This window comes from Leopardus geoffroyi, chromosome A1, assembly GCF_018350155.1.
Source record: "Leopardus geoffroyi isolate Oge1 chromosome A1, O.geoffroyi_Oge1_pat1.0, whole genome shotgun sequence".
Lineage (NCBI taxonomy): Eukaryota > Metazoa > Chordata > Mammalia > Carnivora > Felidae > Leopardus > Leopardus geoffroyi.
The window spans coordinates 109,887,909-109,915,776 of record NC_059326.1 but is presented as its reverse complement, the minus strand read 5'-3'; the positions used below and the strand labels follow the sequence as shown (position 1 = coordinate 109,915,776).

At 46.9% G+C, this 27,868-nt stretch overlaps 1 protein-coding gene across 3 annotated transcripts in view; it reads left to right on the top strand.

The window, feature by feature from the left end:
• The window catches only part of FSTL4 (follistatin like 4), a 591,179-nt gene extending 570,397 nt beyond the window's left edge, over nucleotides 1–20,782 (top strand). For all 3 annotated transcript variants that reach the window (XM_045488893.1, XM_045488882.1, XM_045488902.1), the window contains 3 exons: nucleotides 5,546–5,653; nucleotides 12,149–12,258; nucleotides 14,271–20,782. In XM_045488893.1, the coding sequence (XP_045344849.1) occupies nucleotides 5,546–5,653; nucleotides 12,149–12,258; nucleotides 14,271–14,973 (921 nt within the window). In that variant the 3' untranslated portion in view covers nucleotides 14,974–20,782. The remainder of the gene's footprint in view (nucleotides 1–5,545; nucleotides 5,654–12,148; nucleotides 12,259–14,270) is intronic.
• Nucleotides 20,783–27,868: the final 7,086 nt, after the last annotated feature.

The following is a 27,868-nucleotide window of genomic DNA, read 5'->3' as shown; positions in this document are numbered from 1 at the left end:
AAAAAAATATTTAAAAATTCAAAAAAAAAAACATTGTAGAACGATGATGCCATGGGTGGTGTGTGGTGGAATGACTAATGGCCCCAAGATGTCCACTTCCTAAACCCCAGAACCTAGGAACATCGCCTTATATGGCAAATGGTAGTAGGCAGATATAATTACATTATGGATTTCTCCTGTGGGGCCCTGAATCCAAGTGGAAGTATCCTTATCAGAGAAAGGCAATGTGAGGACTAAGGCACACTGCTGGCTCTGAAGAGAAGGGGCCATGAGCTAAGAAATGCAGCTCTCAAGGCTGGAAAATTCCAGAAAACACTTTCTCTCCCAGAGCCTCTAGAAGGAGCACTGCCTTGCCGACATACTTGTTCAGCCCAGTGAAATTAATTTCAGACTTTCTGCCTCCAAAACTGTAAGAAAACAAATATGTGTTGTTTTAAGCTACTGAGTTTGTAGTAAGGTGTTACCACAGCAATAGGAAATGAATGCACCATATAGAGATTTAGGGCCAGGTAGGAGGTGCATGCCCTGGAAGAGGTAGACAGGAAAATTAGGCATTTGGATTTAGGTCTGTTAAGTTTAAAGTTCTGTTATAAATGTAAGCAGAGATGTCAAGCGATTGGATAAACGGGTCTGGAGTCCAAGGTGAGGTCTAGGCCAGAGATGTCAGTGTGGGTATCATCACCATACAAACTGCTAAATCCATACAGAAGAGGTCAAGGTTGGAGCCCTGAAGCACTCCAACACTTAAGGATCAGGAAGGAGAGAAGAAGCCAACAAGGAAACCAAGCAGGCGTAGCCTGAAAGGTACGAAGAAAATTGGGGGCTGCGGGGGACAAGGGGAGGATGCCAGAAACCAAAAGAAGAATTTTTTTAAATGTTTATTTATTTTTCAGACAGAGAGAGGGTTAGAAAGCTGTGCGAGCAGGAGAGGGGCAGAGAGACAGGTAGCCAGAGGATCCAAAGCAGGCTCTGTAGGAAGCCTGACTTGGGGCTCAAACTCACAAACTCTGAGATCATGACCTGAGCCAAAGTCAGATGCTTAACCGACTGAGCCACCCAGGCACCCCAAAAGAAGAATGCCTTAAGGAAGAGTTTGTGGTCAGTGGTGTCAGATATAGCAGAGACCATTTGCATGTCACTGACCATTCAATTTGATATCACGTGGATCACCTTGGCAAGAGCAGATAAAATGAAATGGAATACAAGCTTGAGGTATTAGAGATAGTGAATACAGCCAACCATTTGGGGGAGTTTTGATGTAAATACGAGTAAAAGGAGTCAAATGAGGCAGTAGCTAGAAGAACATGCCAAAGAAACTTTTTTAGACTAGTTGACATTACAGCATATGTATGTATCTATGTATATATGTATGTATGTAATGCTAAAAAAATATATAAAAAAAAAACAACTCCCACACATCTTGGCTTTGTTCTGCATCATTAAAGTACGCAGGAGCCATTGGAATCCAGGGCAGAGAAGTAGAGATGCTAGCTTTAGATAAAAGCACATTCTTTGATGTAACAGGAGAAAAATAGAGAATATTCAGGTATGCTTACAAATAGGTGACAGTTACATTTGGTTGTAGTTGGATGAACATCTCTTCTGGTTGAAAATTATCACTAAGCCTGGAGGTTTGGAGAGAAAGGTGAAGGTTGCACGTGAGATTGAACTGACTAGGGAACTGTTAGAGGACTGCTGGACGAAATGTGAGCAGGATTGTGTTTTACTTTCCAGCAATGCCCAGGTGCAGGGTCTTTGTAGGGAGAAATTTGGGTTGTGGTTTCTCCTAGGCAGTACAGGAGAAGACTTTCTGTTACTGATTTTTCTGGCCAGAGAGCATACTCGCAATCATTTCAATCCTTGAAAATTCATTGAAGCTTGCTTTATGACCCAGTTGATGATCAGTGGGGTCAATGTTGCATATGTACTTTACAAGAATGTGTATTCTAATGGGAGGTATAGTTTTCTGTATATATGTCAATTGTGTCAAGTATCTTCATTGCATTGTTCAGATCTTCTAAGTGATTTTTTCATTGTTCACAGAGTCTGTCAGCTGCTGAAAGGTGTTGTTGAAGTCCAGCACTGTGATTGTAGATTTATGTAAAATTCTACCACTTTTGCTTTAAAATTGTAATAACTTCCTGGAACAAAGACTTCTTTGTTCTTAGAAAATATCTCTATCTCTGGCAATACTTCTTGCCTGAAAGTCTATTTTTGCCTAATTCTAGTATAGACAGATCAGATTTCCTTTGATTAGTGTTAACATGGTATAATTTTCCAAACTCCATGTATTTGGGTTTCGGCCTTTATGTAGTATAATAATCTTCATCTTTAACTTGGATCATTTGATTCATTTATATTTAATGCCATTATATAGTTAAATCTACCATTTTCTGGTTTTCTCATTTGACCTAACTGTTCTGCTTTTTTCTCCTTTTTACTTTCTTTTGGATTAGTCAAACATTTTCGTTCTGTTACTATTATTACCACCATAGAGATTATAACATGCATCCTTGCCTCAATATAGTCCTGTACAAATTACTTCACTTCCCTAATAATGATAGAACCATACAACACTAACCCCTTAAACTCCTCTCCTGCCTTTTGCATTATTGTGGGAATGAATTTTAACTCTGTATATAATTTAACCCCACAAGACATGAGTTAGTATTATTTTGTATAGTTGATAGTCATTTATATTCACCTCCATATTTACTTTCTCACTACTCCTTATTCATTCCTGAACACACAGTTCTGTCTGGGATCATTTTCATTGTAAATGAAGAAGTTTCTTTAATAGTTCTTTTAGTGCAGATCTGCTGGCAACACATCCTGAGTTTCTGTTTGTTTAAAAATAACTTTGCCTTTTATTTTTAAAAACTATTTTCACTGGATATAGAATTCTACCTTGGTAAATTATACTCAGCATTTTAAGATGCTGTTACGTTGTCTTCCACGGTTTTTGTTAATAGGTCACCTGTTAGTCTTATTGTCACCCTTCTGACGGTCATGTATCATTTGTTTTGACTGCTTTTCAGATTTTCTCTTTGGTCTTCAGCAGTTTCACTGTGATGTGCCCACGTACGGTATTCTTTGTATTTATTCTGATTTGGGAGTTCTAGTGGTTCTTGACTGTGTGGATTGATACCTTTCATCAGATTGGAATTCTTTCTTACCTCTTCTTTAGAAACTGTTAAAAAAAAAAAAAAAGTTAGATCTTTCCACTGTATGCCACATGTCTGTTTCATTCACTCTTTTCCATTCTTGTTAGTCTCTTTGTGCTTCGAGTATGTTCTATCAATTTGTCTTTCAATTCACTAGTCCTATCTTCTGCTATGTCTAATACGGATTTAACAGAACCTAATTATTGAAATCTTAATTCCAGGTATTGCATTTTTCACTTTTGTAATTTCTACTTAAGTATATAAAATTGTAATTATATTTCTATGGGTCACCCATGGGTCTTTCTATTGTCTTTCATATGTAGTTTTTAATCACATAGTCTGTGTAGTCATGTCTAGTAATTTTTTAAATGCCAGACACTCCATATAAAAAAAAAAAAAAAAGACTTGAGATGGTTGTCATCTTCCTCTGCTAGGCAGAGAGAGTAGAGAGTGAATCATTTTAGTCTAATCAAGTGCTAAGTTGAATCAAGCCTGAACTGAATTTTTTAAGGCTTACTCTGCTTCTGATTTATTCCTAGACCTACAAGTTAGCCCTTCAGGATTTTTAACTAAGAGCCTGGTATGTTCTTCAGTATCTTTTCCCTTCTATACCTTTGCTCCTCAGCATATTAAGACTTCAGAACACTGTTGTGAATTTAGGAGATTATTGGTTTAGCTCTTCAGTCCGCTTGCTACTCCACACCACCTCAGAATGAGAATGTGAAATGTGATTGGAGAAGTGTAAATAGAAAGGAGAGAGGCAGCTACAGTCCAAACACTAGGGAAGTTTTGCTGTGAAGAAGGCAGACAAATGGGTAACTCGAATAGAATGCATAATCAAGAGAGTTTTTAAAAGAGTTGAAGAAACTAGAGACAATGTCAAGATGGTATTATTAGTGGTGGGTTAAGCAGCTCTGGGTACAGGAAGACAGTGCCAGATCCTGGAACCTTTAGCAAATAAAGAGAAGCAACCAGGAAGCTAGCAGATGCTGGGAACAAAAAGGAGCAGGTGGAGATATGAACAAAGGACCTGCAGTACTTGAATGGAGGAAGAGGCTTCAGGGGCCAAGGGCTTTAAATTAGAGCCAAAAGAGTGAAAGGGGACTCCACAGATGATAACGAATAGAGAAGAAATTTAGGTGAGCATGGAGTGACAAAATTTAGAGTTCGGTTTTGTAGTTGTTAAGTTGATGTCATCAACAGAGGAATGAGTTCTAAAGTCATCAGAGTACAGCAGGTTATCTGAAGCCACAGAATCAGATGAACTCACCCAGAGAAAGGATGTAGACACAGAGAAGGTGGTCAAAGATGAAGACCTGAAACATGCCAACATTTTGAAATCAGAATGAGGAAGGGAAGCTAGGGAGATGGGAAGCTGAGAGAAGAGAAGCTTCCTAGAAGGGAGTAGTTAACCATGTGGAATCTTGCTGACATGTCAAAAAAGAGGAGGATCACAAAGTGATCTATCTGACACAAAGGTCTTCAAACAGGTCAGTGGAGTGATGAAGACAGAAACTTGATGGGAATATTAAAGAGAAATGGATCATGGACTCCACAGCCAGTACTTCAGAGAAGCTTTGACCAATGGGGGTAGAGGTGGGTTTCTCCCCCCGAAAAGGGTGACATCTTTAATGAACACAGGGAGTGGCCAGGATGGAGGCCAATGACAAGAAGAGCAGGGGTCATAGTCTAGCGGTATGAGCATCATGGAGGAGAGTTCTGGAACTTAGACAACTACATTATAAAAAGCAGAAAACAGTCTCCATTTGAGAGGGCCACGGGGGAAGCTCTGTTCTCCAAGGATAATAGAGTTTCAGTTACAGCAGTTAAAAAAGAAATGTCTGCCTGAATCCTACAGTCTGGGTCCCAGAGCCTCCAGCTAAAGGATGTACAGATAGAGGCTGTGCAAAGAGACAAGACAGGTGATAATGGATGATCTCTAAGTCAGTCTCAGATGACACAGAAGGAAGGGCCAACTCACCAGTATCTCAGCCAAAGAACAGAACAGCCAAAGACACTGCAGGTTCTAGAGGCTCCAAAACGTTTCTAGGAGCCGTGGCCGGAGGGTCCTGCAGCTGATTCCTGATGGTAAACGTAAAGCCTCTGGGTTTAGACTTTTGCCAAGATGTCTTGGTCCCCTTTAAGTAAAACATGCACAAAGTTTATAAAAGGAATTAAATTACTGACAACGGTTTTATGCCTCTAAAGACAAACCCAGAAAGAGGCTTTGTGCCCTGGCTTCCCAAGCAGGCTCACTGCCAACGATGCTAGGTTAGCTATCTACTCACCTGGGCAGGAAGGCCATTTACACAAAGCCAAGAAATGACCACTGTGTCAGCTGATAAGAATGATGACCCATTTGTGCCTATTTTTTTTTCAAGTCCATAGGTGTGGACCCTCTGCCAGCTAAGCTGTCCTATGACAAGTCTCATGACCAAGTGTGGGTCCTGAGCTGGGGGGATGTGCACAAGTCCCAACCAAGCCTCCAGGTATGTTGAACATGTAGAGACTGACACCCCACAGGAACAGAGGACACTATCCTGTCTAATAAATGTCTCTTGCTTCCCTAGGTAGCTGATCACATTTATCCAAAACCTATCCATCAAGGTTTCAGGAGAGAGTAGGAAGTAGGAAACAACCTTGAGCCAAAGCCCCTCACAGGCAATTCACAAGGTGTCTTCAGCCAGGCCTACCTTTAAAAGATAATACTGATGATGGATAAGATTCTGATGTCAGGACAACCAGAATGTGGCTTCCAGGCCCCACCTCTCCTGATCCAGGACTTTCTTCACCTTGGGCTGGGCAGGCTGGAAAACAGTGTCAAAGCACATGCTAGATGTGAGCCTGTAAGGAAGGAAAAGTAGGAGCAGTAGTTATGTCCATAAGTGGAAGCACATTTACTGAGTGCTTACAGTATGCTAGGACACAGCAAAGTTCACTAATTTGCCCATGTCCCAACCCAGACAATGTGGCTCTGCAGCCCAACACTCAGCCACTGCACTGTGCTTCCTCTTTGAAAGAGTTTGGTCACAGGAGCTCTGTGGGATCCTCCCTCTCCACCCGTCAGAGAAGGTCAACATCACCCCTGTGTTGAGCGTGCCTGGCTCTGCCATCTCATCCAGGGATGCATTACAGAATTAAACCAAAAAAAAAAAAAAAAAAAGTGAGTTGAATGCCTGCATTGTCCCAAAGATCTACATAGAACCATTCTAGATGCACAGAAGTTAATTCATTTCATACAGTGGATGCCTCAGCACATTAGGGTTTCATTCTCTCTCAGAACCCCAGCTGACAAGGGCTGCGGATGGAGTCAAGTTCACCCTGTTCTCAAGACTGGTAAGAGCAAAGGGACAGCTGGGTCTACAGAGGCTTCGTCCAGGGGAATACCTGCCTGCCTACCTCTGCACGGTTGGGCCAGGGGGAAGACACTACTTCATCTCCTATAAATTGAAGCTATTGTCATTTGATGGATGCCATCAACGTGGGCCCCAGTGAGATGACAAAAAAATCCATTACAGTGTCTAGAAGCCTGAATAAAGGTCATTCAGAGCAGAGCCTAAGCCCAGGGAAATTGTAATTTTTATTGGCAGCTCCAACAAAGCCTCTAAGGTAATTCAAGGGGAGGGGTCACCAAAACTTTTTTTTTTGCTGAAACCAAAAATGACTGCCTAATTTAACAAGACAGAGGAGTTGAAAAACACATGGTTTCACAGGTTATCTGTAAAAGAGGAAACATGAGAGGGGCAGTGGATTTCTCACCTGTAACAGGAGCTGGCAGACTACGGCATCTACATGGCTGAGATCCAAGAATCCTATTCCCAGCTAAGATATCCTTTACCTGGCAGGACAAAAGAAAGATACAGTCTGTGCAAGAATTCAGAGAGTGCATCACTCACCTGCACCCTCTAAGCAACAGATTTGAGGAAAGGATCCCAGACAAACACCAGATGAAGAAAGATCAAGAGGAGACTGATGTAAAGAATGAACCCACGGAGGAACTAAGATGGACGAAGACAGGCTCTCTGCAAATGTGTAATAAGTTCTAAATAAGTATGTTTGAATTAGGATAGACAGGCTGAAAGAGAAATCCTGATGCCAGGCTATAACCGAAGATAAATTAATTCAGTAAAAATAATTGCATGGAGTGGAGGGAGTAAAAATACTTAGAAATATCTTATTGGGTTAAGAGAAGGTGTAGAGAATGCTGTTTGGAAGTAGTAGTTGGGAAGTGAGCATCTCATTATTCCAAATGTGATCAACTGAATTCTCCTAAAAGCTGTGATGATCAGACTTTGTTAGGAACAAAGGAAACTCTAACTTGTTTATAAGAAACACACATGGGGGTGCCTGGGTGGCTCAGTTGGTTAGGCATCCGACTTCGGCTCAGGTCATGATCTCGCGGTCCGTGGGTTCGAGCCCCACATCGGGCTCTGTGCTGACAGCTCAGAGCCTGGAGCCTGTTTCAGATTCTGGGTCTCCCTCTTTCTCTGACCCTCCCCTGTTCCTGCTCTCTCTCTGTCTCAAAAATAAATAAATGTTAGGGGCGCCTGGGTGGCGCAGTCGGTTAAGCGTCCGACTTCAGCCAGGTCACGATCTCGCGGTCCGTGAGTTCGAGCCCCGCATCAGGCTCTGGGCTGATGGCTCAGAGCCTGGAGCCTGTTTCCGATTCTGTGTCTCCCTCTCTCTCTGCCCCTCCCCCGTTCATGCTCTGTCTCTCTCTGTCCCAAAAATAAATAAACGTTGAAAAAAAAAAATTTTTTTTTAAATAAATGTTAAAAAAAAAAAATTAAAAAAAAACACACATGAAACAGAATAAAAGGTTGAATGAGGACAGGTGAACAAGAATATATTAATATTTCCACTCGTGCATATCAGGCAAGGTAGGGTTTAAGGTCACCAGCACTAAAAACAGCAAACAGAGAGATACTATGTCTCCACTATGTCTCCAGTAGCCTATAGTTATCAAGCAACATTAACAACTAAATGGCCTCAAACGAGCAATTAAAAAATACAAGGCGAACTTGGAGCACCTGGGTAGATTTGTCAGTTAAGAGTCTGATTCTTGATCTCAGCTCAGGTCTTAAGCTCAGGGTTGTGAGTTCAAGCCCCACATTGGGCTCTGCCCTGGACATAACACCTACTTGAAAAAATAATACAAGGAGAACTTAATTTCACATGCACTTAAATTGTCCAAAGGATATGAATGAATGACATGGGAAAATTGATTAACAATGCAACTTGGTTTAATATACACCTTTCATCTGCAGAACAGTTTTTTCACACGTCCATATACGAATAGGTTTATCTGTAACCACAAAGGATATTAACCAATCTTGTAAAAGTAGATGTTATAGGCAACATTAGCTGATGAATTAGAAACAATTAAAATAGAACCTAATAAGACACTCCTATATAACTACTGGATCAAAAAGGAAGCTAAAAGGGAAATTAGAAACACTCTCAAAAGCAATAGTAAAGCGATCATTCTACATCAAGACCAACAGGAGACAGAGAAGGCTGTAGACATGGAGTGTCTGGGTCTTAAAAGCCTGAAGAAGTACTTGTGTTAAGAAATGAGAACAAGAACAGAGTAGTGACAAGGAGAAGAAGAATGAAATTAATATAAACAAAACCAAAGAACAAAGAGAAACAGAGAAATCCTTCACAAGCCTGGTAAAGGAACAAAGAACGAATATATAAAATGAGGCATGAGAAAAGGAGTATTACTGCAGATACAGGAGGATAAAAATAACTGGAAATTAATACATGGCAACTCCGGGGCAGCAAATTTTAAAACCTAAAATAAGTGGATGATAGCTTACAAAATGTAGCCACCTGGCCAGCTCCATCAGTAGAGCGTGCAACTCTTGATTTCGGAGTCATGAGTGTAAGCCCCAGGCTGGGAGTAAACACTGACCTAACAGAAGCCCATAATAGAATAAAAATTACAGGGTTTTTTTAAAGATTGAAGAGCTACCACAGAAAAACAGTTGAATTTTATCAAACCTTCAAAATATATTTTTAATATTATTTAACTATCTCGGACCACAGGGAGGATAATGTGCAGCTTCTTTGTTTTAAATAGCCAGCATAATTTTAATTATGAAAATTGACTAAAAATTGTGTAAAAAAAAACAAAGCTGTAGGCTAATGTCTCTTAGGAATACAGAAGCAAAATTCTAAACATAGTATTAAAAACAGAGTCCAGCAGTGCATCTAAATGCAGGGAACAAAGTCCCAGAATACGATGATGGTTCACTCTCAGGAAATCAGTCAACATTCTCTTAACACAAAGGGGGAAAAAAAACTATTATTTTCAATAAATCCTGAAAAGGCACTGAATTAAATACAGCAGACATTCTCAATGAAATACTTAAAAACACGAACGAAAAGGCAATTTCTTAAATATAATGAACCCTATTTCCCAAAAACCAAGAGCAAAGTTTGCCTGAATGGCCAAACACAACTATTACAATCAGGAATTAGGTCACAACGTCCAGCATCCCAAGTGCAGAGTCTAGGCATTGCACTGTAACAAGAAAGGGACCAGATGGAATAAACCTACCTTCATCCCTATGGGCTAGGGTTAAAGAAACCACTACTTGCAAAAACTCCTGGAAATGTCAACTGGCCCAGCCCTTGGGGTGCACAATTAGGAAAGGAGAACCAAAAGCCTCAAAACAATGCTTTTTTGAATCCAGCAACTTGACTTCCAAAGGCTATGATCATGGTATGGACAAAAACTTTGTTTCTCAATATCCAACACTAAGAAACTGGTTAAACAGAACTTTGCTTGGACTACATGAAGGTGTTTCTATAAATGAAGCCCTTCCCTCAGCAGCCAGTGTTGGCTGGCACCTTCTTGAATCCTCCGTATCACTCCTTGGCCCACCAGTCCCAGACCCCCCAGCTGAGCCTCCCTTCTCAGCTGGTTTTGTCTACCCTGTTAGAGAGATGCTCAGCCTTTAGGACTCCACGTGAACTATCAAGTGACATTTCCTGATATCTAGCCACATATGTACGTCTCCTGAAGCAAGCCCACAGAGCCAACAAAATTAAGGAGTTGGACAATTATCTTTTAGACACTAACATGCGGGGGAACGTGCCAGGATGCAAGGCCAAGAAGGAACTCACGACTCGTCAGACAAATGAGGCGGTCACACCCACATCAGTTCAATGGCCCGTGGTACTGCGTTTTGATGAAGTAACCTCTGAATATAGGGTGTCAGAGTGGTGAAGCGTGAATGACACTGACCGCTGACAGCCTGTAATTTTCCATCTCTATTAGAAGCTAAAATGACAGGCCTGCGATCAAGCAGTGATTGTATGGCTTCTTGGAATTCTCTGGCATTTTCCCCTAGACACTCCCATGATCCAGTTTCCTAATGCTGATATTTCATGCCCAGTACCAAGAGTGTTTTCCCATGGACTTGCCATGGAAGTATCATTTGGCCACTTTAAAAAATCACAGAAAAATAACCTAATGCAGTGTGACAACTTTAGAGCTGCCCCAAGGCTGAAAATCACAGCCCTCCTCATTCCTGTCCGGCATCCTCTCTGCTTACCCCCTCCCACCTCCACCCCCCGGGAAGCATGATCCAGAAAAGACTCAAACTTCAACCCTGCCTGAGGAGGCAGGCCAGGTGTTGTTTGTTTCCCCATAAAAGCAAGAGCCAGAAGGCAGTCCTATTCTTAAAAGATAAAAGCATCCAGAACTCCAAGCCACGTGAGTTACCGAAGCCCCAACAGAGACTGTCCTCAGCCTCAGGCTGCAGAAGTCTGGACCGTGTAAGCACAGCCATACTATCAAGATCAGAGAAAGTGTCTCAGCTCTGTGTTCACAGTCTAGCCCCCCCCCCCACCTCCCCTGCTCAGAGGGTCTGGGCTTGACCTTGTGGGCCTTCAGCCTCATCTGGCTGTGGGCCACCCACGTTTCAGGACAATGGCCTAGAAATTGGAGGCTGACAAGCACATGAAGAAGGAAAGGGGACACAGGCTGTTGGGCATGGTGTCTCTGGCCTGGCCATGCCCAAGGCTGTGTTAGCTGATAGACACGTGCTCAGCCTGACCAAAGCAGGCTTTCCGGCAGGACCTCCACACTGCTCTCTTCCCACCTAATCTCCGACATCACTCGGCTCTGTTCTGCACTGCCACCCTGACACAGGCCCAGCAGGAACTGTCCACAGCAGAGAATGGCTGCGGCTGCCTCCTGCCAACCCCACAGAGAAAGTGGTATAAAAGAAGAAAGGGAAACAGAGGCAGCTATGCTCTGTCACTACCAATATGTACAAAACACGGGGCCTGATTCTTGATTTCTCACAGCAGGTCCATTGTGCAACTAGACCCGATCCCCAGCATTCTAACTGCAAGGCATCTAACTGGCTTGAGCAGCATCTTTGAATGGCATTTATGCAGGATTCCTGCTTTCTCCAATAAACCATGGAGTCACAATTCCCATAGAACACCTCTGTGAGCAGTCTATGATAGAGATGCCCAACAAATGGGCCCAGCCACCTGGCATCAAAGGAAAATAAGGCAGCAGTAAATACTTGCACCATTTAACATTTTCATGACTGAAAAGCTCACTCCCTCTCTTCCCAGGGTGGCCTGGGTGCTGAGAAGGTGGGATTCTCAGTTGTAGGGGAGGTGGTCTCTGAGCAGAGTGATCTTTCTCTTCTGGGGACCTCTCTCAGAAGCTCCAACGTGGTCCCCACTGTGCCATCAGGGGCTGGGGATGTGTGGGCCCAGTTTTGGGTCAGACCTGCCTGCACAGGAGGGAGTGATTCAGGCATTCATACCTGTACTGCCCCTCTCCCCCAAAGGGGGAGTCCCTGCTCTGCCTCTGCCCCCCTCTCTCACACTTGGGGCATCTCTCTCTGAAGTAGCCTGCCTGCTGAGGGGCCTTACCAGCATGTGCGGGTGGTTCCAGGTTTCCCACCCCTACCTGGGTGGGCCCTCACAAGGACCCTCCCTCTGTGTTATAGGTGATCACAGAAGCCAGCACCGGCCAGGGCCAGCACCTTATCCGCACACCGTTTGCAGGAGTGGATGATTTCTTCATTCCTCCAACAAACCTCATCATCAACCATATCAGGTGAGACAGGCCCACGATGCCCTAAGGAACCCCCATAATCCAACTCAGCCCGGCATGTGGTGCATTTGCCCACTGTGAGACCTGCTCCTTCTGTGTCTCTGTCACTCATCCTGAGCTGGCCTTGGGCTCCATCATGAGGGGACAGAAATGGACCCATCACTAGTCCTTAAGTGTCTTAGTTAAGGAAGGCACCCAGCTCCTTTGGCCCTCAGAGGCCCACTGAGGACAGAAAGTCTCATCCTCGAGGTGAGGACTATAGAGAAAAGGAAACAACAGTGGTTAATGGGCCACCCTCTCCTTGTTAGACACAAAGAAACTAGTAGAAGTGGTCTTGACCCCTTTTTACACATGCGGAAACCAAGGATTAGAGAAGTTAAAACACTGGCCAAGTTTACAAATCCAGGAAGAGTCAGATGAAATACGAGGCCAAGTCTCTTTTTAGTTCCTTATTCTCTGCTGCCCACTACCCCTGGGTTTTCCAGAAGCCCCCAGAGCAGCCATGGAGAGGGCCAGCCAGGGAACAAGGCCTCTGCTTGTCTGGTTTTCACCATCCAGAACAGCCTAAAAATGGTGGCCTATGGTCTCAACTGCAAACCTCAGCTCAACCTGGCTGTTCCCCCTGCCTGTTCATTTCAGACAACCCCTAACACCTATTGTAAAGTCACCACTGCAGAAGACTCAGCCTGCCCCTTTATAAAGTCACGGAGACCGGAAGGTCGTGCCTTTCTCCAGGAAGAAAGGACTCATTGTTACATATTGAAGCTGGACTTGTAAAACTAGGCCCACCCACTGATCCAAGCCCAAGAAAGAAAACAGCTCCTTTATGAACCCTACTGTGTAGACAGCACCTGGGAGGAGCCTCTAAGATTCTGGGGGTTGCTCAAGGGTGAAAAACCCCCAAAGAAGCTGAATTCAGGCGGGAGTCTAGCACATTTAGAGGCTCTGCACCACCTGTGTGTGGCGTTTTACATTCAAGTTCTTTACCAGAGTTTCATGCTCTTTCCATGCTTGATCTCTTTAAGAATGCTTTAAAGATGCTTTTAAGTGGGCATTTCCCCCACTCAGAGAATCAGGTATTCAAAAGAGAAGTGTGGAGGAGATGTTTCTCTTCTTCCCATAGGCATCCACGGCACCAAAAGGCCTCTCTCAGTCAGCGATTGAGGCAGAGGCTCTCAGTCAAAGCCAAGTCCTGCCTGGGGTCAGGCCTTCTGGCAGCTTGCCACCCATCCCCAGAGGGGAATTTCACCAAGCCCACATGTGAGCGGCTACTGCCTGCTGGGCCCTTCCCCTCAAGCTCTGTCTTTGATCCAGTCCTCCCAAAAGCCCTCAGAAGGAACCGCCCTCTTCAGCATGGCAGAGGCTCTAAGAGGCCGTCCACACACCAGGCTCTGCAGTGGGCAGGGCAGCAGGGCCACGCCAAGGCCATCTGGCTGCAAAGGTAAAAGCTGTCCTCAGCCCCCTTGCCCAAGCTTCCTCCCCCAGGGTATCAGGGATCATAACTGACACAGGAGAGGCTGCCCCTCCACCTTCCTCTGCCCCGGGGGAGGGAGCGCTGGAGGAAGGGAGTTGGCTTGCGGTGCCTGCTCAGAATCTGATTAGTCCAGAGGACAGTAGCAGCAAGCCCACCTCTGCCGTCCTCCTCCTGGCAGGTGATCGGGGCTCTTTTCCCTCCAGGCACAGGCCCCCACTTCCCAGCTGGCAGCAGGCCTCAGGGGAGCTGATGTGAAGGCATCCCAAAGGGAGAAGCTATTGACGGCACTTTTATGCTCCTCCTTTACCATTTCTAGAGATGAGTGCGTGTTATGAGAGCAGAAATCGAGGAGCATTTGTAATGCGGCTGCCTTCATTTTCACCTCGTAGATGAATGACTGAAGAAGCCAGGCCCTGCAGGATGGTACATCTAATTAAGAAGCTGTTAGCGCACTGAAGGATTAGGATAAAGGGAAGAGAATGGATGCAATCCTTTAGAGGAATGACAGAGCCCCTCCTGACCTCAGTTCTTCCCTTCGCAGGTTCGGCTTCATCTTCAACAAGTCTGAGCCCGCAGTTCACAAAGTTGACCTGGAAACACTGGTGCTGCTCAAGACCATCAGCCTGCAGAGCCACGGCTGCGTGCCACAGGCCATGGCCCACACCCACCTGGGCGGCTACTTCTTCATCCAGTGCCAACAGGATGGCCCCGCTTCTGCCGCCCCCCAGTTGCTGCTCGACAGCGTCACGGACTCCGTGCTCGGCCCCAATGGGGACGTGACTGGCACCCCACACGTGTCCCCCGACGGGCGCTTTGTGGTCAGCACTGCTGCCACCAGCCCCCAGCTGCACGTGCAGGAGATCACTCTGCAGGGAGAGATCCAGACTCTCTCTAGCCTGAAAATAAGCCAGGGCATCTCCGACGTGGCCTTCCAGCACTCCTTCACCCACGGCAATCAGTACTACATCTACGCCCCCCTGGAGACAGAGCCAGACCTGCTGTTCCTGGAGCTGTCCACGGGGAAGACGGGCATGCTCAAGAACTTGAAGGAGCCGCCCACGGTGCCCGCATGGCCTTGGGGAGGGCCCCGCAGGATCGTGAGGGACAGCGGGCTCTTCGGACAGTACCTGCTCATCCCCGCCCAAGAGTCGCTGTTTCTCGTCAACGGGAGACAAAACGCGCTGCGGTGTGAGGTGTCGGGCGTAAAGCGGGGGACCACAGTGGTGTGGGTGGGCGAGGTATGAAGGAGCCCGGGGCAGAGCCCTGGGCCACCAAGCACGGCCGAGTCCTCACACCGCAGCCCCAAGCAGGCGCCCTGTACATTTTCACGGACAAACGCAAAACCTGTATCCGCTTTGTGGTTCAACACTGGCCTCCTTGCAAGTTTCCTAGTATAAGGTATGCGCTGCTAACCAGATTGGGGTTTTTCGTTGGGAAGTATGATTTATGCCTTGAGCTACGGTGAGAACACACGCTGCTGTGTAAAGGAATCATTTCTGTGCCCAGCTACACGCCATGTTTCCTGGGGAACGCTGCGGAACCAAGAGCTCCTGCTTTCCAGGCTGACACTTGTGTCGGTTGCCTTCATGTACTCATTGTCCGTCACGGCCGGGTCCAGCCGACCTCCCCCCGATGGAGTGGCCCCGAAGCCAGGCCTGGAAACTCAGTGCGAGCCCTGGCTTTCGCTCCAGGCATGAGAGCCACGTCTGCCCTCATTCCGGACCTTCTTTTCTCCTGCGCAGCCGCTTCATGCTTTTTTTCCATGTGACTTGGTGTAAGCCTGAGGGAGATCCAGCCAGACTCTTGCGTCTTGGGGGATGGGGAAATCACTTACTTTATTTTGGAAATTTTGATTAAAAGATAATTTTTTATAATCTCAAATGCTAGTAAGCAGAAAGATGCTCTCCGAGGTCCGCTCTGTTCGTCCCTGCCTTAGGCCAAGTCTCTGAGAGTCACCACCCCACACCCAGAAAGAACAGTGATCATCCAGGAATAACGGTCCTCTATACCACGGACACCCCGAATACAGATCTAGCCACCACAGTGGCAAAGACTTTGTTCTGGGCCGGGACGCAAAGAGACCAGGACAAACCCTGTGTGCCTGCTTTTTACCACTGAACGGGGATGTTTTATGAGCCGGGCCCAGTTCCCCAGATTCAGGGCAGACTGGGCTTGCCACGGGGGCGGCCTACAGAAGAGTGACCTCCTGGTGCAACACAAAGACACGTGTGGGGTCCAAGTGGCTTCTGTAGGCGATCCCTTTCAAAAATCAATTTCTTTTCTGCCCGTGGCCCTTGCACTCAGCTCTAGCACGCCCGTCATTGCATCATCACTGCACAGCACATTTCAGTCTTTTCTTACACGTGGACCCTTCTGTCCCCAATAATATACACTGCAAAACCCACAATCAGAAGGCGGAGGGAAGGGGGGGCCAGTGGCGGGAGGGTGTGGGCTGCCAATGCTTCATGATTCCCAAATATCTCAGACAGTGCTGGGCTGTCAGGGGGGCATCGAGGAAGTACAACCCAGCTGGCCCCGAGAAGACAGCTCATGTTGGAGAATGTCAGCTTTGGGGCTCCCAGCACACCCCTTTCCTTCTCCCTCGCCTCATTCACCAAAACACACTTGTATGCTTTCTGGCCTGAATGATCGGTTTTCAAGTCACGTGAAGTTGGAAGAGATGGTCTCATCATGGACACCTCACCTAGGGCAGACCGCTTCACCTGCCAACATGGCCGTGCTTTTCCCGCTCTGATCACTGGCCGCTTTCAGGGAAAGGAAGACACAGACCCTGCCTTGCTGTAAATACAGCTCCCTTGCACACTCACCTGAATGCCCAACCTACCTGACCCCAACTTGATTTCCTGAAATCAGCCAGTCCTGTTGTCTCACGTATCTTGGTCCATCCAAAGCCTGTCCCCTCCAACTCCCAAGAGTGTGCCTAGATATGTACATGCATACTTTAGATTTTGTTACATGTACTTGAGCTGTAGCTACAGGTTGAAAGGATGGACTTCGAAAGCCGCATACTCAGTTTCCCAAGAGCTGGAATGGATGGGTGACACCTCTCACCCTTTCTTCTTCCTGCCGCAATCTCTTGACACATTCACTTCCAGACTTCCACATTTATCACTGCAGTTCTCCACTTTCACCAACTTCTCCCTTTGGAAAAATCTTCCAGATGATGGCAACCCCTGGCAGAGAAAGTCTGAGCCTACCTGAGGAAGAGCCTACCACCTACCAGGTCAGGACATCAGCCCCTCGGGCTCATGGGTTCCTAAGTCAAAGACCAGTCCAATCCCAGCAGGCCTTGTGATCTGGGAGACTGCAGCATCTGTTCCTTTGCCTCATTCCTTCTGTTTCTAAGTGTGTCTGAAAAGCATTTCTGCCTCTGGCTAACTCACTGTGCAATTAACTGGAGATGCCAGCTTAGGGCTCGGGGCCAGCGTTCCACACACTGTTGAATCAGAGCAGGGATTCGTAGGCCTGAAAACAGTGCAATTTGCACATTCACAAAGGCAAGAGAGTAAATGCTTTTTCATCACAGCAACTAGCCGAACTGCTGGGTGGGAGGCAGAGGAAAGGCTGGCCAGGCTGCCCCCCGCCCCCCTTCCAACCCCAGAAGCTCAGAGGAACACGGTCCCAAAGTCACTGGTGTAAGAAGTTACCACAGCAGGTGAGCCTTGCTGCCGACCCAGCCACAGCCCTCTGACAAACACACAAGATCACCTAACAACCAACCAATACTTCACATTAAAGAAGCACTTCACCTTAACAATGACACATTCACAATGAACTATTTCAAAATTTACTGAATTTTGAAATAAAATTTAATTTCACAAAAATTCAACATAGTATTTTTTTTCATAACAACTCACAACCTACACCTTTGCTGATATTAAGGATTTGAAATGGAGGGGCTGGTGTTCCTTCCACCCCAGTGAGCAAAACTCTGCATGGAGGCAGTGGGTCTGAAAGCCTACCCAGCCTTCTACCGAGGGGTAGTAGTAAGAGGGAAGTGTCTGCTTGCTGGTGGCCACACGGACCATCTGCACAGGAGGCCTGGGTGTGGAGCACGTGCTGTGTGGCAAATGCCACCATCCCCGCCCCGGCAATCCTGCCCAACAAACTCTGCCTGGGGCTGGCCCAGGCTTCTTCCCTCGGTCTCCCAGTCAATTCAAGCGTCTCACTATACCTTCCCCAAGCCCCTGGAAGTAGCTGGAAGGACCCTGTGAAGGGTGGGTGGGGCCAACCACTAATCCCCAACCACAAGATGCAGGAACTTGAATCTGGACGCATCATGAACAGAGACAGAAGCTCAGCCCCTGCATGCCCCCTCCCACCTCACCCCTGCCACCTGCTGTCTTTCCCACTGCTCTGTGCAGAAAAGGGCTCCCAGCTCCAGGAAGGGCTCCCGAGGACAGCTCTTAACCCTGAAAAAAGCAGAGAACTGCCTGTTGCCCTAGGGAACCTAATTGCTGAGGCTCTATTTAGGAGAGCAGCCTGAAGTTGGCTTTGTGTGGCCACACCTTCTTTTCTGTTGACCAATAACCTGTGAACTAAAGGAGAATCCAGAACAGAGATGTGCAACAGATCCATTCTGGCTATATTTTTCTACCAGGGGCTTGCAACATCATCAATTCATTTCTCACTGTGTGTTTCATTAACACACTGTGGATGCTGAACAACCCTCATCACCAAATCCCACAGCCCTGTCCTGGGACCTTCTCTCCAGAACCAAGCCCCTTGGAGTGCTGAGGCCACTTGCCCTCCCTCCCGTGCACTACTGGTCTACCTCACCTTCTCCTCCCTGTACCCAGCTCCTCTGACAGCTGCCCCCACCCAGGAAGCTGGACGGTGACGTGGGCCAACAACAATGACATGAAATCCTTTGCTGTCCTTGCCCACCCAGAACCCCAGGTTCTGTTCCACGTGCAGTCAGAACCCACTGGGACACAGCCCTTGGCCGCCCAGAATCACAACCTCCACACCCTAGCTTGCAGACCTTCCAAACGAGGTAACCAAGACCAGAGCAAGCTCACAGGTGTCAGAGAAGTCAACTGTTGTCAAACAGAAACTGTCAGACAGGAATAGAGACCATGACGTCTCGGCCAAGCTTCGTCCCTTAGAGGGCCCAAGCCACACCTCCCTCCTTCCCACTTTACTCTCAGCCTTTCTGGCTCCCCTCCTATGCTTCAGGTCTCCTGCACGTGTGCTGTGCCACAGCTCCTACAGTTCAAGGGACAACTGACCTTACTGTCACACCAGCTCCCCACAACAGCCTTTGCCCATGCTGCTAGCTAGCTTTGCAAGTCCAAGTAAGAAGTCACTCCCAGGGCCACATACTACTATTTGCTCCCACAGGAGCACAGAGGCAGAGGAGTTTTGTTTGACAAAGTCACTAGCTGCCATGGCTTCTGTCCAAAATCATAGAGATTACAGAATAGAGAGCGGCTTAAAAGATTCAAAGGAGAAAATACATGGTGCCTATTCTCGAGGTCTGACTACAGGACCCCAAATCCCTCATGCAGCACAGGCCACTTCCTGCTTCTCTCTTCACCAGATTACCTGCCAAGTTACTTGAGAATCTGAGCATCTTATGCAGGCCTGCAGGCTTTAGGCACAGCCACACAGCCGGCAGCAGGAGCCCAGCAAGCATGGTCTCACACATTCTCTGGAGCTGTAGGCAGCAGTAGGGATTAAACCAAACACAGTGTGTGAAATTATGGAAAGTATGGGAAGAGCGGGAATTGGCCTCCAAAACTGAGAGCGAGGCTTCCTGAGCCGGCACCAAAGTGTTGAACCTATACTTTTTGTTGTTATTGGACAAACCCACAATTCACACACACACACACACACACACACACACACACACACATGCACACGCACACCCTTCCCAAGCTCATCTTGACCAATATGGGACCATCTGTTTCCCCTGTGACCCTAGAGAAGGTGGACCATGCCCCAGAGGGCTCTAGAAGGCTTAGCCTGCTCTGCACAAAGCACAAACTGTTGATTCGCCCCCACCCCAAGCATGGTGGCCTCTCCACATGTCACCAGAGCAGGATCAGAGAATGCTGCCCTTTGGGGACACACTCTTCAAGATCGGAGCTTCCTAGCGAGTTTCCATAGTTACCACATTCGCCTGCCAAGATCAGAGCTTCACGGCGGTCGTTGGTGGTATAGTGGTGAACACAGCTGCCTGCCAAGATCAGAGCTTCATTTGTAAAGAAGCGCAACTAGTCTCTGCTGATCGTGGGGCCCAAGTGCTTTCTCTTTTAGAGAAAATCCCCTAAATCCAAACCCTTGTCCGCTGCCCAGCATGACATCTGCCATCCATTTAAGAGTCAGTTAAGACACTTCAGCTGCTTCAGAGAGGTGCAGGACGACAGGTCCATAAGCCACCACCCCAGACCCCACAGCAGCCCCTGTGGCTGGGCAGCCCCCATTTCTGGCCTGGCCCCGTCACCCCCCCCCCCCCCCCCGCCGCGGTTCCCCCTCCTGCTCACACTTTCTGAAGGCCCTGTGAGATGGCCTCAAAACAGAAGTGGCCATGGAGTGTTGCTGCAGTGGTCACACACAGTGTTTCATGCTATAGTGTAGCTGAATGGCCCTCAAGATACGAAGTCACATGCACACCCTTTGTCCCATTAAGATTCTCCTCCTCCCCCGCCTCAGAAAACTTTCAGAGCTCTTACGTCAAGGCAGATATATTATTTTGAGCAGTTGTGTAGACACCAAAATCTATTTTCTGTAATCACCAGTATTTCTCAAAAGGCCTCCTGTACTTACGATACATGTGAATTTTTCCTTGTTTATACGATATATATAAATTATTTTTAATACATCAACTTTAGAACTTTGTACCAACACAGTAACCGTACCTGGCATTTGAAATAAGTTTGTGTTTACTTTAACGTATTGCACAGTATTGAACACACCGTGTAACTGCAGTACCACTTGATATAAAGACGATTCACAAATTATCATCAAGTATTGTCAATGTAAATGCTCTTTTTCGGAGGATTTTACAATAAAACTTGAGAAAAGTTACCGTCTGTTGCTGCCAGTCTCTGTGCAGTTGGTGAAGCGAGAAGGGGCTAAGGCAGGACCACACACATGGTTCTCCCCATTCCCCATCACCACTGCAGGTTCTGGAAGGGCCAAGGGAAACGGCCTCTCCTCTGGCCTGCTCCGAAGTGCTGCTGAGCAAAGGCAGGCCCTTGAACATGGTAGTCCCTTCCCCCATGTTCAAATTTCGGGTCTCCAAATGTACAACCAACATCTGGATCAAAACTTCTCTTCACCTGCCCTGGGAGACTTGCACAACTTGCCACAGTCTCCACCTCTAACTCACACACTTGACTCCAGTAACTCTTGGTTCTCATTGAGGTAGACTTTGCAGCTAGGAGGTAGAACATATAAAGTGCTCAGTAATCACCAAGTTACCAGGGCAGAGCACCTGCCATGGGCTAGCACTGTGCTAGGTACGGGGGAAAGAGGGCTTGACAAAGAAGACATGATTCTTGCCCTTGGTGAGTTCCATGTCCACTGCCCCATGACTATTAGTGCAGATTCTCCAGAGAAATAGAACCAATAAGGGGTGTGTTTGTGTGTGTGTGCGCGCACGCACACGCACGCATGTAGGTGGGGGAAAGAAGGAGAGAGAGCTTTATCTATCTATCTATCTATCTATCTATCTATCTGCAGGGTAGGCTGTCCGCTGGAGACCCAGGGAAGACTTGTAGTTTGAGTCCAAAGGCCATTTGTTGGCTGAATTCTTCTGGGGAGGTCAGTCTCCTATCTTAAGGCCTTTCACTGATTACATGAGGCCCACCCACACAACAGAGGATACCTGCTTTATTCAAAGTATACTGCTTTAAATGATAACCTAATGACAAAAACTACTTTCACAGAAGGACCTAGAAGGGTGTCTGACCAAGTATCTATCTGGGCACCATGATCCAGCCAAGTTGACACATAAAGTTAATCATCACAATGACATAAACAAGACGATGTGATGATGCTCATCTTCTCTCTTGGAAGAATAACTTGCTATGCGCCAGACACTGCAATAAACAATAATAAGAACCAGTTTTTGTTTTGTTTATAAATTTTTAAATTTTTTTTTTTTTTGAAAGAGAGAGGTCAGTGAGTGAGTGAGTACAGGAGAGGAAGGAAGAGCAGGAGACACAGAACCCAGAACAGACTCCAGGCTCCGAGCTGTCAGACAGAGCCTAATGTGGGGCTCCAACTCATGAACCGTGAGATCATGACCTGAGCCGAATTCAGATGCTCAACCAACTGAGTCACCCAGGTGCCCGAGAACCACTTATAAAAGTTACCATTATCCACACAAGGCAAGGGTTGGTGTTATCCCCAACTCATAGAAGAGGAAATGAAAGCTCAGAGCAAAAGAGCCAGATTCAAATTCAAGTCTATAAAGCCAAAATACACTCTCTCAACCACTAAACCACTGAACCTGAGGGTACCTGTGGTACCCATCTCCACAAAAGTCAGAGCCACAGGTGCTCCAGGCCCATGACCTCGCAAACCCCCTGATGGCACAGCCCACATATGGTAGGGGGTTTGCTCTGCTTTAACCTCCACCGTAGGAAAGCCAGCTGCCCAGAAGAGCCCTCAAGATTTGGGGTCTGCCCTGTCCCCTCAGGAAAGAGAAAATGCACTGGAACCCAAAAACTCTGGGTAGAGAGCAGATTGCAATTGTCAGCTTGCTTGCTGCCTGCAGAGGCTGGGCTCTTCCCCACACACACTGTGGTCATCTCTTTTGTCCTCACAAGCCCCAAGATAGCAGGCGCTGGGATTGGAGGAGAGGGGGGTAGCAAAGATGTAGCCGGCAACCAGACCTGCCCCAGACAGGTGGTGGCAGAAGTTTTCATCTCTACTGTGTCCTGCCCGTTCCCTCCTCAGCAGCCTGAACAGAGGCTACTTCAAGAGACACACAACGTGTGGGGCCAGCCCCATGCAGCCAGCTTTGGGAGGCCCAGGAGGCGGACAGGGTCCTTAGCTCTGCCCACAACCAGCACACTTTCCCAAGCTTCACCACATATCCACTCTCCTGTTCAACCACCATTTTCCCAAAACTGTCTCTGAACCCAGGGCCGACCGACATGGAGCCCACAGTAAGGACGATCAAATGGATCCAATAATAAACACTGGCACTCGGGATCCTTGAGGGGACATGCAGGGGCTTTGGTTCAGAGAGGCTTTCTGGATGCAATGCATTGGAAACCACGGGTTCAAGTGGGGGGTCCGAGTGAGGACCAGTGGAGTGAGAGCCTGACCGCTGACCCAGGAGAGAGCAGCACAGTGGCAGCATGGGCAGGACAGCTACATGAAGGGAGGCCACTGAACGCAGAAGGCTGAGGTGAAGGAGAGGCCTGGGAGGGCACTGTGTTGTTATGGAGATAGAGAACACCCTTTAGAGAGCATCTTTGGGGCTCCAGAAATCATCTTTCCAGCCTGGCTCCTGGGTGCTCAATGTCGAGGCTAAAGAGGAAGAAGGAAAGAGAGATGCTACCAGTAACAGTGATGGTGCGTCCAGGACCAGAGGCCCGAAGATGGGATCACTGTGCTCCAGGGAAGGCTGTCCACAGAGAGTCACAAAGGACTGTCAGCGCAGAGAGAGACAAAGCAGACGCCCCTAGAGGAGGCAAAGGCTGATACATCGCTGTCGTACAGATCCTTTCCTATGAGCACAGAGCCCTGGGATTCTGAGGACCAGAGATAAGCTTCTATAATGGGCTACAGAGACAAGTAAAAGAGGGGTGTCCAAAAAGTTGGGTCTTCATAAAGCGGGGTGGTGACATACCCAGTCAAGGATGGAGAATGAGTTTCTGAGAGGAAGGGGAATATCCATACATGAGAGAGGGATCTGAGAGATAGGGCATTCCCAGACCCCAGGGGTCTGAGAAGGAACACTCAGAAGACTTGGGTCCAAATACCCCAATATGCAGGGGCCGGTGGGCCAGGAAAGAAAAAAGGAGGCTAGCTAACAGAAGATCCCAGGGCCACAATTCTAAGAGCCTGGCCTGGCTATGCCTGAATCTAAAATCATGACAAAGTTGTAAAAACTAATGTTTTTTTATGCAATCAATAGTACACTGCATTATATTCGAGTCTAGACAGATAACATCTTTATGTGCACAAAGTTATCTTATCTGCCCCAAGAAAACATGTTTGTATCCTCAGTTCCCACTTCTCCAAGGCCGCTGGCCACTTAAGCCCATCTTCTCCAGCCAGAGCTTCCTGCCCAAGTGAAGTCCGGTTACCAGACAAGAGGTGTTGGTCAGCACAGTGACCAGCTGGGAGCAGCCCAGGAAGAAGAGATGAGAGGTGACAACCAATAGGCCTCACACCGTGTCCAGTGGGTAGAACGCACCGCCCCAGGCAGACCTACAACGAGGAAACTTTCAGTACCCTGGGGCACAAGAAAGAGAACCTGACTCACAGAGAGCCTGGGGAAACCTCAAAAGGAGGCACAGCCCCACTGATCAAGCTTTCTGAAAGCCCCAGGGTGATCTCAATCAACCCTTGCTCACGTACTGCTAGGTAACTACTCTGAGAGTGCAGAGCCTGCTTGGGATTCTCTCTTCCTCTCTTTCCTCCCCTCCCTTGCGTGCTCTCTCTCTCAAAACAAATAAATCTTTTAAAAAAGAGAAGAAAAAGCTGATGGTGACACCCACTCATGAGCTGCATATGTGCAAGGAAGAGGCGGTGGTACGGGGACAGGCAAGGCCAAGAAGGACACATGTGTTCAGCAACTAGGGGCCCCGTGAAGGAGACTCTCATCGCCCAGGCATAGGCAACGATGACAGGGCTGAATGTGCCTATTCCTTCCCAAGTAACTGAAGGAAGGAAGCCACACACAACAGTGACAGGAAGATGACAGAATCACAGAGGAATGCCTCCTCAGCCCCTAACTCAGAAACAATGATCAGGCTTCCCTCCCTGGGGATATGGTGGAGCCAATGACCCCAAACAATTCTAACATTAAAAATACAGAGGGGGCAGGGTGCCTGGGTGGCTCAGTCAGTTAAGCATGCCAGTCTTGATTTCGGCTCAGGTTGTGATCTCTTGGTTTTTGAGTCCAAGCCCCACGTCAGGCTCTGTGCTGACAGTGAAGAGACTGCTTGAGATTCTCCCTCTCTCCTTGCCCCCTCCCCTGCTCACACTCTGTCTTTCTCAACAACAACAACAACAACAACAAAAATAGGGGCACCTGGCTGGCTCAGTCAGTTGAGCGTCTGACTTCAGCTCAGGTCATGATCTCATGGTTCATGAGTTCAAGCCCCAAGTCAGGCTCTGTGCTGACAGCTCAGAGCCTGGAGCCTGCTTTGGATTCTGTGTCTCCCTCTCTCTCTCTCTCTCTCTCTCTCTCTCTCTCTGCCCCTCCCCATCTCATGCGCTCGCTCTCTCTCTTTCTCTCTCTCTCTCTCAAAATAAATAAACATTAAAAACATTTTTTAAGGGTGTCTGGGTGGCTCAGTTGGTTAAGCAACTGACTTCAGCTCAGGTCATGATCTCACAGTTCCTAAGTTTGAGCCCCACATCGGGCTCTGTGCTGACAGCTCAAAGCCTGGAGCCTCCAGATTCTGTGTCTCCCTCTCTCTCTGCCCCTCCCCCACTCACGCTCTGTCTCTCCCTCTCAAAAATAAATAACAGCATGGTACTGGCACAAAAACAGACACATAGACCAATGGATATAATAGAGACTCCAGAATTGGACCCACAAAAGTATGGCTAACTAATCTTTGACAAAGCAGGAAAGAACATCCAATGGAAAAAAGACAGTCTCTTTAACAAATGGTTCTGGGAGAACTGGCCAGCAACATGCAGAAGGATGAAACTAGACCATTCACAAAAATAAACTCAAAATGGATGATGGACCTGAATGTAGACAGGAAACCATCAAAACCCTAGAGGAGAAAGCAGGAAAAACACCTCTCTGACCTCAGCCACAGCAATTTCCTACTTGACACATCCCCAAAGGCAAGGGAATTAAAAGCAAAAATGAACTATTGGGACCTCATGAAGATAAAAAGCTTCTGCACTGCAATGGAAACAATCAGCAAAACTAAAAGGCAACTGACGGAATGGGAAAAGTTATTTGCAAATGACATACTGGACAAAGGGCTAGTATCCAAAATCTATAAAGAACTCACCAAACTCCACACCCGTAAAACAAATAATCCAGTAAGGAAACGGGCAGAAAACATGAATAGACACTTCTCTAAAGAAGACATCCAGATGGCCAACAGGCACATGAAAAGGTCCTCAACTTCACTCCTCATCAGGGAAATACAAATCAAAACCACACTCAGATACCACCTCACGCCAAAGTGGCTAAAATGAACAAATCAGGAGATTATAGATGCTGGAGAGGATGTGGAGAAATGGGAACCCTCTTGCACTGTTGGTGGGCATGCAAACTGGGGCAGCCACTCTGGGAAACAGTGTGGAGGTTCCTCAAAAAATTAAAAATAGACCTACCCTATGACCCAGCAATAGCACTGCTAGGAATTTACCCAAGGGATATGGGAGTGCTGATGCCTAGGGGCACTTGTACCCCAATGTTTATAGCAGTACTCTCAACAATAGCCAAATTATGGAAACAGCCTAAATGTCCATCAACTGATGAATGGATAAAGAAATTGTGGTTTGTATACACAATGGAGTACTACGTGGCAATGAGAAAGAAGGAAATATGGCCTTTTGTAGCAATGTGGATGGAACTGGAGAGTGTTATGCTAAGTGAAATAAGTCATACAGAGAAAGACAAATACCATATGTTTGCACTCTTATGTGGATCCTGACAAACTTAACAGAAGACCATGGGGGAGGGGAAGGAAGAAAAAAAAAACGTTTAGAGAGGGAGGGAGCCAAACCATGAGAGAGTCTTAAAAACTGAGAATAAACTGAGGGTTGATGGGGGGTGGGAGGGAGGGAAGGGAGGGTGGGTGATGGGCACTGAGGAGGGCACCTTTTGGGATGAGCACTGGGTGTTGTATGGAAACCAATCTGACAATAAATTTAATTTAAAAAAAATGTTAAAAACACTGTTTTAAAAAAAAATACAAAGAAAAAAATTTTTCAAGAGAACACCTTCTTGAACACCAAGGAGGTGAGAAGAGAGTGAGAACCCACTGATGGAAGCAGGGCCTTGAGGCTACCAGTGTCATGAGAGCACTGGTCTCCCAGAGCCAAGTCAAGATTTCACTCTGACAGCCTCGGGGGCACATGGGCAGGACCTACCCAAGGTGAGAGTCTGGTGGGAACCCTCTCTCACAGGGGGCCGGGGCCTCAAAGGGCTAAACCCTCAGCTAAGGGTGAACTAGAAGTCTACTGGCTGGTTCCTGCCCAAGCCCCAGAGAATTCTGAGGAAGTTACCTTAGTGCTGGGGGTGGTGGGCAGAAGGGCTAAGAGCTGGTAATCACGTCTGCACACCAAACTCAAATCACCCATGTGGCTGAAAAAAACCTTAAGCCTCAAATTCAGTTTAAGGATGTCTCAGCAATATACAAAATGGGTAACATAATTCCAGGAAGACAATGATCATTTCAAGGTACTTGGGACACAGTCATTTCGTGAGGCTCAGTAGTAGTAGGTCATATTAAGAGCTACATGAACTGCAAAAAAAATATTAAGCCTCACCCAGTAGTGTTATCACTAATAATATTAGAATACTATGTGGATCATATATAATTTAATAATGATATATTATTATTAATGTTATTTGTAGTGTTATTCTGAAGCTATGTTATGTAGTAAGCAGGATAAAGCTAAGAAGAAACAGTATCAATCAGGACAGGAGATTTTGCTGCACTAACTATCAACTTCACACCTCAGCGGCCTCAAACAACAAGATTTATTTCTTGCACATGCCATACATTCAAGGAGACACTGTCAGAATGCTCTGCTCATTATAGTTTCTCAAGGACCAAGACTGATAAATACTCCATCTCAATACATTTCTACACTTGCTGAGGCTGGGAAAAAGAGAATGGAAGCCAGACTCATGCATTAAGTGATCTAGCCTGGAAGTGAAAATACGCTGTTTCTCCTTACACTTCATTGCCCAGAACTACGTCAAGGGGGCATATCCCACTAAAAGGGTCA